Source organism: Lycium ferocissimum, chromosome 8 (assembly GCF_029784015.1).
Source record: "Lycium ferocissimum isolate CSIRO_LF1 chromosome 8, AGI_CSIRO_Lferr_CH_V1, whole genome shotgun sequence".
NCBI classification, from domain to species: Eukaryota; Viridiplantae; Streptophyta; class Magnoliopsida; order Solanales; family Solanaceae; genus Lycium; species Lycium ferocissimum.
In genome coordinates this window covers 37930897-37942100 of record NC_081349.1, presented here as the reverse complement: position 1 = coordinate 37942100, position 11204 = coordinate 37930897, and the positions used below count along the sequence as shown (strand labels likewise).

General features: G+C 33.4%; 2 protein-coding genes across 3 annotated transcripts; both read right to left on the bottom strand.

Moving 5' to 3' along the window:
- Nucleotides 1-218: 218 nt before the first annotated feature.
- Nucleotides 219-2849, bottom strand: LOC132068345 (large ribosomal subunit protein eL33y). Of its 2 annotated transcripts, none has more exons than XM_059461918.1 (5): nt 2730-2849; nt 2611-2646; nt 1947-2175; nt 1790-1832; nt 219-432 (listed from the first exon to the last, which is right to left on the bottom strand). In XM_059461918.1, exons 1-4 carry the CDS (start codon nt 2759-2761, stop codon nt 1791-1793), a joined length of 339 nt encoding a protein of 112 aa, XP_059317901.1. In that variant the 5' UTR covers nt 2762-2849; the 3' UTR covers nt 219-432; nt 1790. The 2 variants fall into 2 exon arrangements, with proteins under 2 accessions (XP_059317901.1, XP_059317902.1); XM_059461919.1 differs by lacking the exon at nt 219-432 and adding an exon at nt 587-605.
- Nucleotides 2850-7158: 4309 nt separating this feature from the next.
- LOC132068344 (large ribosomal subunit protein eL33y-like) lies at nt 7159-10703 on the bottom strand. The gene is made up of 5 exons (XM_059461917.1): nt 10568-10703; nt 10427-10462; nt 8637-8865; nt 8471-8513; nt 7159-7389 (listed from the first exon to the last, which is right to left on the bottom strand). The coding sequence occupies exons 1-4, from the start codon at nt 10597-10599 to the stop codon at nt 8472-8474; spliced, it is 339 nt and encodes a 112-aa protein (XP_059317900.1). The 5' UTR covers nt 10600-10703; the 3' UTR covers nt 7159-7389; nt 8471.
- Nucleotides 10704-11204: the final 501 nt, after the last annotated feature.

The window sequence follows — 11204 nt, the reverse complement described above, 5'->3', positions numbered from 1 at the left end:
GAGCTGGTCATGACCCAACACATTTTTAGCAACATTTTTGAAATAGCTTTTGGTAGGTGTTAGCCCAACCCATTTATTACCTGTTGAATTCTAATTGGGCTAATTTGGAAATTTGTACTTATTTTGATACCCCTACGGGAAACCATTCATTTGCAAAAAGCTAATTACGAAACGTGCTGGACTATGAAGATTTAAGAGCAACGAGTAGCAAATGATCGTACGTAGAAACTCCAAGAACAAAATTAGGTAGCATCTAATCAGATGTTCACTCCTAGGTATTTAAAGTACATGATAAACAAAACGACTAAAAATGTAACTCCACATAACCAAAAACAATTTATGTCCAACTAGTTTTAAAGATTAAAATCCTTCCACTAATGAACTTGATAGACAAATGTAGGGCGTCCAAAAAAGCATCAACTAAACACCTTGCTGCAAGAGGAAATATGTATAATCAGTTACAAACTTCAAATAGTGTCAACAGGTAAAGTATACAGGAAGACAATTGTAAATGACAGTCACAACAGCACGGCATTAAGGTAACAGACTGTTTCTACAGAACTGTGATGTGGAAATGGCTGGACATTTTGAACTGGTTAGGACATCTGTTAACAACAGCACCATTTCACAATAAAGTATTAAGAGAAAAATCCATCTTAAATATCTAATTTTTCAAGGCACAAGTTAAACACTACATGCGGTAGCAAGATAATGGTGAATGCAAATCTCAAGGGCATATTATATCTACTATGATAGCAATTCAGCTCAGCTAGAACACCTTCCCTTTTCCACTCTCTAAGCAGAGAAATGTGTTACTTCAAGGGATCGAAGTCGGATATACTCACTCGGTTTCAATTTGCTTGTCTAGTTTTGCAGAGATTTTAAGAAAGTAAAGATATGTAGAATGTACCAAAATGTCCATTAGTCTTAGCACGGAGTTTAAGAAAGTAAAGATATGTAGAATGTACCAAAATGTCCATTAGTATTGTGGTCTTGAACATATCATGTGAAAAGTTAGAATTAAAGAGTTGTCAAAATAGAAAAGAGGAGTTGTTAAAAAAGGAAAGAGGCATTCTTTTTTAGAATGGCTAAAAAAGAAAGTAAGACAAGCAAATTGAAACGGAGGTAGTAATATTTATTGGAACATAAGCCAATAAAGACCCTACAGCTAATCCAAAATGGCAAGCATAACCATCTTATGACATGTTACAGAACTTAGTTTTTCATAACTTCTGAATGGACAGTGGTACACTGAGGTAATCAATATTTCTTAAAAGCCTACAAAAAGTATGGTGATGAACCTTTTTGTATATCTTTTGGTTAATGTGGAATGAAAGAATATGAGATTGTTCCATAGGAAAAAAAAACATAAAAGAATCCTTTGTTTCATGCACTTTTCGGGTGCAAGGAGAAAAAAGGGAAGTATAGGAGATTACTGGCCTACCATGAGTGTTAACAGTGGTTGAGTACCTCACAAACTTTGAGCAAATTACCCACAATAGCTTGGTATATGTCAACGAATAAACTTCCAATTTATCAGGCAAGAAAACACATTGTTTTAATATAGTGATTATGCAAGGATCTTATTCTAAGAGCCAATCCAAAAGTATGCACCTTTTACAAATACTTAGACCAATTATATGCATCCCCACAAACTAAACGATCATTTATTCACTAATCTACGTCCGATACCAGGGCAATTCAAGCAAATGTAGAAAAACATGTAACACGTTATTATAACTATAGACCATAACATATAAAAAAAAAAATAATTACTAAAATACAGTACCTTATATGTTGCTTGGGTACATGAAAACTCTAACCTTAGCTCCCTGCAAGAATGGAAAACAAAAAATTCATAAATTTTTCATTACAAACACACAATATCACGCTCTTTAGAAAGCAAAATGTTTCAATTACTGCTCTTTTAAGTTGGCAAAATGTACCATGGACTTTGGTGGCAGATTGGACGTGAACTTAGCTCTAACGACCCCACTGTTTCCATGTGGCCTGCAAACTTTACCCCAAATGCAGCGATAATGGGAGTTATTCTTCTTTGTTTTCGCCTTGTATATATAGGCCATACGCTTCCCCAAGTACCAATCTACTTCCTCCTTCGTGTTCACTCCCTCGATCTGAACCAATGACGTGTTTGGATACTGATTCGACTTCGACCTACATCACAAATAAAAAAATCCATAAAATCAATCAAATATACTTCAAAAATTCAAATTACTTGGATCCGCAATATAATTAATAGGGTTAATAGCACTTTTGGTCCTTCAATTAATGGTAAATTCTAATTTTGATGATTATGATATCTGAATAAGCACATTTAACCTTCAACTAACTATGATGTGCACCTTTGATCACTTTGCTTCTGAATATTCACAAATTTATAGTTGTAGTAAAAGTAGTTCAAATACAACATACTTCTTACATAAAAGAATTTGAAACAGACATCTTGATTAATCAAAGTTAAATATGCTTTGTCAGATATCACACGGACGAAAATCAGAAATATACCTATAATTTAGGGACTAAAAATGCTATTATCCCATTAATAACAAGTTTTAAGCATAAACACAAAAAAGAAGAAAAATAAGTTACCTCTTGTATCCAAGAACGGTTCCTCTAGTATAAAGTCTGCATGAACAAAAGACCAAAAAGGGTAAGTGAAAATGTGATTTTTTTTTTTTAACAGAGGAACTATTAAAATGATACAGTACCTTACGCGCTCTCCTTGGCGTCCCTTCACCATTTTCGATTACGGAGCTGCTAACTGACGATGATGTCTGCCTAAAACCCTAGATTGCTGAGGTACAAGTGACAACACTAGTATTTACCTAAATAGGGATGGGCCTGAGGCCCATTAGTAAAATTAGTCCAATTTTTTGCCCGGATTGGCCTTCAAAGCCAGTGTCTTTAATTTTTGGCTCGCTTAAAAAGGTGATAAAAAATATACCGAGTTTCTGGATTCGAACCCCTGTTCAATTAAAAAAATCGCAAGGCAAGGCTTTGTAAATAATCTATCTTATGCGGCGGACGTTGCCTTAGCATGACTAAAAGTCTGGCTTATAAATCCAAAGTGTATCGTATTCGGTTTTTTTACTTTAAAAGCGTCGCTGCGTAAAAGTTTGCATGACTAAAAGTTTGCCTTATAAGAAAAAGTCTACCGTATCAAGCAGATTTTTAGTTGTCTTAAGCTAAAGTTTGACGCATAAGATAGACTTTTCGCGAAGCCTTACCTTACGAATTTTTATTTTTGTTTTTATGACTAAGCCGAGGTTCGAACTCAGAACCTCAGGTTATTTTAGGCCAAGGGCAAAAATTAAAGACCAGCAATTTGAGGGGCAAAAATTAAAGACCGCCTCAAGAGGACAATCCGACTACTTACACCTTGTTTGGAAAATTGTTACCTATTGTATTGCATTTTTTTTTTGGCCCGGATTGCCCTTCAAAGGTGTTGGTCTTTAATTTTTGGTCTTTGCTTAAAAAAGTGGCCGAAAATACTCCGAGGTTCTGGTTTCAAACTCCCGCTCAATTAAAAAAAAAATTGCAAGCCAAGGCTTCGCGAAAATACTGTCTTAAGGCAAAAGTTTGCCTTGAGAAATTTTGCAAGGTAGATTTTTTTTTTTTTTTTTAGAATTCTACAAAAGTTAGGCCTAACTTTTGCCCGAATAGGCCTAATTTTGCTACAAAATTCTGCCTTATGATTTTTTTTTTATCGTATCGTTAAATTCATTGTTAGTTTGTTACGTATGAGCAATCGTGCAAATTGCCCATTATATTGTATTGTATTGCTAGTTTAAATATAATGTTTAATTTGATTGTTACTTCAATTTTATTTTATCGTATAGTTAAATCCATCGTTACGTAATAACAAAAAGTCTTATTTTATGTAATGATCGATTTAGTGTTATCTATCTTATTTATTTTTTCTCATTTTGTCTCTATTTCAATCATATTTTATTTTTTATGATAGCTCTACACTATACCGCACTTTTCTTGGAGATTTATCCTTCAAATTTTTGAGGCCCAACATTATATAACGACGAGAAATGATACAATCTATCCAAACGCTATATTCATCAAAACAATACAATACAACACGATATAATATATTATGAAACAATACGTAACAAGCATCCAAACAAAGTGTTAAACTAACTATAACCAGTATATATATAACAGAGCAAGTTACACATTTGGCCCATCGATCAAAATACTTACATTCGCTAGTCAAATAATAAAAAAGTATATATTATTTTGTATCAAAAATGTATCTTTTTTAAGTAAATTATACATTAATTTACAATATATATATATATATATATTGACTATTATTTTGGTGGACGTTTATTTATGTCAATTATCTAGATATATAATATATGTAGAATTCACATGTGAGGTTGTTATCCACTAAGCAAAAGGATATAGGGACTCTTTATTTCATCTTCAGTACCTTTGCTGGAGTGATGGACACATGCTTCTCAATTTTTCAGTGCATCATAGTCTATATATACCGACTAGGAAAAATGAAAAGTGAATCTGACCGGTTATTCATACAAAGGTCCAAATTTGTATGCGTGATTGTATGATGTAAGTTGAAGCAAGTCTACATAGTTTACCCCCAAGAACTTGAGACAACATCCCAGTGACACACTTGTCCACCACGAGCAACCTTTTACGCACTCACACCGCTTTGATAACGTGGTCGGTGCGACTTTTTTTACCAATGTATACGCGCATGAATGGGAGACATCAGATATCTTATTTAAGGAACATGTATTCAAATTTTTTAGGTTTTTAATTATTTAAAACTTGGGTAATCTTCCTCCTAATTTGAAAAGAACGATCGAACATATATTCAAATTTTTTTGGTTTTTAATTTTTTAAAATTTGGGTAATCTTCTTCCTCATTTAAAAAGAATGAAGAAGGGGTCAAAATGCCTTTAAAGCATGCGAAATTTATCAAATTATCTTTCATTAATAATTTGGCACAAAAATGCTTCTACCGTTACTTAATTGAGTAAAAATGCCCTTATTTTTACATAAAACTTCACATAAGACTATGGGCATATATGAATCTAAACACACACTTTAAGGACATATTTTAGACCTAACGCATACTCTAAAGGCATATTAGATCCATTTTAATTTCTAACTGCAATTATATAATAAATTATGAAGTTGCATCAGCGAAGCAACTTGATGAATTGTAGTGATATTTTCTCACCAATTTAAGGCATCACGTAGGCACATTATGAGCCATTTTAAAGCAACTCAATTTGTCACTTTGTACAATTTAAACTACAAGTTATAGGCAAAAGCACAACAACCATAACATCACAAAACAATAAAACATAGTAATGTGTTCTTATTGAACACTTCCGACTAAGTAGGCGTTTGGACATGCGATTTCATGTCATGAAATCAGCGTTTGGACATGCGATTTCATGTCATGAAATCAGCGTTTGGATATGCGATGTCATCTAATGAAATGAAATCCCAAATCATCTCAAAAGGCATGATTTGGGATTTCAAATCATGATTTCAAAATTTTTAAATGTAAAACTTAACTCATAAGTTTATATTTTGTGGAAAAAGACCTATAAGTTGGTAGATATTTTTAACAATTACTCCCACCAACCATCTACCAACCTCATTAACTTGCTAGATGTTTGATAATTGATGTTGTATTTTTCAGAAAGGTCTTCTTGATAATTGATAAGATTGTATAAGAATTTTTTTGATAGTTTTATGAAAAAACTTGAACTTTGAAAAATAGTTCATTCTCATTAATGCGTATTAATTTTTTTACCATTAAAATAACGAATTTCGACCCTCAAATTTTTTTTTTTTCAAGAAAAATAATATGGATAATTTTTCCAAGAAAAAAAAAATAATAATTTTATTAGTGGGTAAAAAATTATTTGAGGGTAAAATAATTTTTTTAATAAGGGTATAAGATTGAAAATTTTTTTGATAGTTTTCAAACTTGTGGGGTATTTATGTCTATAAGAAAAAATACAACTAAAGAAATCTAAATTGTATGTCCAAACATGATTTCATATCATGATTTCAAATTATGATTTCAAATCATGTCCAAACGGCTTCTAGTAGTGTGTATTCTCAAGCGCTTATTGCATGAATAAGCTAACTACTTAAAAGGCTGTTAAAAAAAAATAAGGTGAAATATTTTAAATGGATGCTTGAAAACTCGCATAGAAGCTTTTCCAAAATTTGAGCCAAAAGTGTCTCCTGAAAATACTTTATCGCATATTTAAGTGCTCAATTGAAAACAAACCTTAATTTGATTGTCTAAATGAAATATCTTGATGTATCACAACAAAACAACTAAACCATTCATTTGCAATAGGGATGCTTATCGATCGGTTCGGTTTATCGGTTATCGATGTGTAAAGATGCTAAACTGATAGCCGAACCAATAAAATATTTCTTGTCAGTTTTCAGTGAATCGGTTAAAGGTCCTTAACTGTTCAGTTTCCGATTTAACCAATAAGAAAACGCTTCTCTATATTTCTCTCTCTCTCTCTCTCTCTTTTTTTTTTTTTTTTTTGGCTTTCATATGTTCATATATGCACGTCTGCGACTAAACAAGATTGATGAAAAACTATACAAGAAGATAGCTCAAACAAATTCAGTGACAAAGAAGCAAAACAGCTTGCGATCTTTGATTAAGTAGACTGAGGATTCAGTCAAAAACAAAAAGCTCGACTGCAGACTGGCCAACACAGATAATCTCTAGCTAGAAGCATTGTGTTAGATGTACTATCAGAACTCTGCCAAACAACACCCTTATTCCTATTTAACGGGAATTAATAAGTTGTCATCATTAAGCAGAACAGTTGATTCAACCATTGTGTTGACAGTTTGCTTTGCCAAACAATTTTATCTAAATCCACTTTTACATAATCAGGGATAATCTTTTTTTAATATGACCTTATTGGATTATTGGTTTAACCATTAATTAAAACCTAAAAACCTTAAAACAAACCTATATTTCATTTTTTTTAAAAATACAAAACGGTTAACCCCAATACCGATAAACTGATAACATTTTCTTCGGTTCGGTTAATCCGGCTTTTCTCCTAATTTGCGGATGGACAATTGTAAAAATTGTTGGCAACAAGATTTAAGAGCAAAGATAACCAAATAAACTCCAAGAACAAAATTAGACAAATTCTAATCAGATGTCCACTCCTCGGTATTTCCCAGTACATGAAAAACAAAAAGGATAACAATGTAACTCCGCAGCCCAAAACAATTTATGTCCAACAATATCTAAAAATTCTAGTCCTTAATCACTAATGACCTTGAGAGACAAATGTCGGGCGTCCAAGCAAGCCTCGATTCAATACCTTGCTGCAGGAGTAAATATGGACAATCAGTTACCAACTCCAAGTAGTGTCAACAGGTATGTATACAGGAAGGCAATTGAATGACAGTTACAACGGCACAACATCAAGGTAACACCAGGCTGATTCTACAGAATAGTGACGTGGCAATAGCGGGATATTTTAAACCGGTTAGAACATCTGACAATGATAGCATCATATCACGACAAATATAAGTGGAAAATCCATCTTAAAAAATAATTTTTCAGGCTCAAGTTCAACACTACATGAGGTATCAAGATGATAGCAAACGCAATTTTAATGTCATTATTATATCTATTATGATAACAACTCAAAAACAGCTCTGTTAGAACACCTTCCCCCTTTCTACTATATCCAAGCAGAGGATCACAATTGGTTATCTGCTTGATGCTTCTGTGTAGAAACTCAAGAAATGTGTAACTTGAAGGGTTGAAAGTTTAGATCAAATATTTGTAGACGCTATAGCTAGTACAAAACAGCAAACATAACCATCTCTTCACGTGTTGAGGGGCTTAGTTTTTCATAACTATTGAATGGGAAACTGGTAAACAGAATTAATCAATGTTCCTTCAAAAGCCTAACAAAGACACTACAGCGATAATCTTGTTTGTAAGTTTGGGTTCGTGTAGGATGAAAGAATAGGAGTTTATTCCTATGGAACACAAGAAGTATATAACAATTTTCTGTTTCTTGCACTTTTTGGATGTAAGGAGAAAAAATGGGGCAGTATAGTAGATGATTGGCATAGCATGAGTGTTAAATGTGGTTGAGTACCTCCAGGCTTTGAGGTTTGAGCAAATTGCTCACACCAGCCAGGTATGTCAGTGAATGAACTTTCAATTTATCAGTTAAGAGAGCACATTGTTTTAATACCCTAATTGTCCAAGCAGTTTTTACAAATGCTTAAAACAAATTATGAAAGAGTCCTTCCATCCGCACAAAATAAAAGATCCTTTATTCATTAATCTATGTCCTATAGCAGGGCAACTTGAGCAAATGTAGAAAACACATAACACATTAATAACTATAGTCCATAACACATAAAAAATTTAATTAATATACAGTACCTTATATGTTGCTTGGGTACATGAAAACTCTAACTTTGGCTCCCTGCAAGAGTGGAAGATAATAAATTCAGTTTTTTTTTTTTTAAACAAAAATGCACCATTTAATCACCACTCTTTAGCAGGAAAAATTTCAAATACAACACAATTAAAATTGTCTAAAATGTACCATGGATTTTGGTGGCAGATTGGACGTGAACTTAGCTCTAACAACCCCACTGTTTCCATGAGGCCTACAAACTTTACCCCAAATGCAGCGGTAATGAGAGTTATTCTTCTTTGTTTTCGCCTTGTATATATAGGCCATACGCTTCCCCAAGTACCAATCTACTTCTTCCTTAGTGTTCACACCCTCGATCTGGACCAACGATGTGTTTGGATACTGATTCGACTTCGACCTAATTCGCAAATCAAAATTCCATAAAATCAATCAACTATGCTTTTAATTCAAAATACTCTGGATCCACTACATAATAATAAGCTTAAGTATAAGCACAAAATGAAAAAAAATAAGGTAAACCCAATTCACAAATCAAAATTCCATAAAATCAATCAACTATGCAGAAATTCTTGTAAACTGGTTAAAGCAATTGAAGCCTATTGCACAAGTTATGTATGGTCAGGTACAAATACTATTACAAAAAGGGCTTTGGTTGCATGGGAAGGGGTTTGTACCCCAAAGTCTACTAGAGGTATGAATGTCACTAACCTGCAAATTTGGAACCAGGCTACTATTGCCAAGACATTCTGGGATCTTACACACAAGCAGGACAAAATGTGGATCAAATGGATCCACATATACTATAAAAATTGTCAACCTGTTCAGCTTATGAATATCCCTCAGCAAGCATGTTGGATGACTAGGAACATGATCAAACAACTATACCTGAGACTGCTAAGGGATGGATTTAGCTGCCTTGGAAATGTCTAATGTTATTGTCTTTACCATGTAGTTGCAGTGCAGATACAAGTTAAGTTGATGACCAAAGACAGACTATTGAAGTAGGGAATCAGTGTAGAACCTAAGTGCGTACTGTGCCGGATGGAGGATGAAACAAGAGATCACATGTTTGTACATTGCCAATTTACCAGACAGTTATGGGCTAATGTTTTAAAATGGATGCAGATTTAAGTTGGCATTGGGACAACATGGGACACTCATTTTCAGTGGGTTATGGAGAGTGCAAAAGGGAAGACTCAAAGTGCTCAGATTTTCAGAATGGCTTATGCTGAAACAGTTCATGCTATATGGATGGATATAAATTCAAGAATAGAAATTTGGTGAGATTGACAAGATCACTAGCACCTGGCCTCTACTCGTAATGTCAGAGCTACTCCTGGGATTAAAACATTAATTCAATCTTGGATAGTGTAAATACTTCTCAGGTAGTTAGATGTGCATTGGCAGTTTGTTCTGATATAGGTTATTTGGGATATAGAGCCCGTTTGCAAGGGCTTATGGCTTTTGACCTATAAGCCAAAAGCCATAAGTTTTGTCGATAACCTCATACCAATAAATCGAATATTGATTAATACGTAATCAATCAAACACTACTTGAAAACGTCTCTTCTACTCCGAAACGGACTATTCCAAATGTTCCTGGAAATTCTTGCTCCCATTGGACCATCTCGGAATTCTAACTTATGGGTATTGACTTATTTTTGTTAAAGCACCTTTTTATCTTACACAAACACTATAAAAGTGCTTAAAAACTATTTTAGCTTAAAAGCACCTAAAATAAGCCAATCCAAACAGGCTCATAGTCTAGTTTTCCTTTTTGATTCAGCTGACAATGGTTGTTAGCTTGGTTTGTAACATTGGTGATTAATGGAAAAGTTAGTTACCGAAAAAAAAAAATACGCTTAACACAATCAACTATGCTTCAAATTCAAACTAATCTGAACCCTCAATATAATAACAAGTTAAGTATAAATTCAAAGAGAACAAAAATAATTTACCTCTTGTATCCAAGAACTGTTCCTCTAGTATAGAGTCTGTATGAACAAAAAAGCAAAAATAGTGAAGTAAAAATGTGATTATTTTTATGGAGCAATAATTACTAAAGGGAATGTAAATTGTAAATGAGATGATTTCATTACCTAATACGTTCTCCTTGGCGTCCCTTCACCATTTTCGACTTTGGTGCTGCAAACTAACGAAGAAGAAAAACCCTAAAACCCTTGACTGCAAAAGAAGGATATTATTGGGTGGATCATTAATATTTATCGAATGAGAGATGGGCTTCAGGCCCATTTGTGTAATTCATTGGGCTTGATTGACTTGGGCCGGATTAAGAAGAAGGTGGTCAGGTACCTTGTTAAGAAGAAGTAAAATTTTCACAATCAGCTACCTTTGAGCTCCTTCTAACAACCTATAACTACATATTTTATATTTACAATTCGTAGTTAGATGACTCTATATTTAGCTAGTAGACGGGTATACTAAAATATAGTATAAATATAACGGAAATACACACGCTGGGCTAACTGAAAGTGTTATATTTATGGAAACAAAATTTGTTCCAATTTAAATTATAATCAGTTTTATTGTTCCCTGATTCACGCAAATATCCTCCCATTCCATATCTGATCCCATATCGCATTCAAGCAGCTAACAAATTCAAAAAAAATTGAATTCAAAAAAGTACATTCATATTTTTAACCAAAAATAAAAAGGTTCAATAACTAGTTCATCAAAAATCTTTGAAAAATAACAATATCAAACCAGTGAACAGAG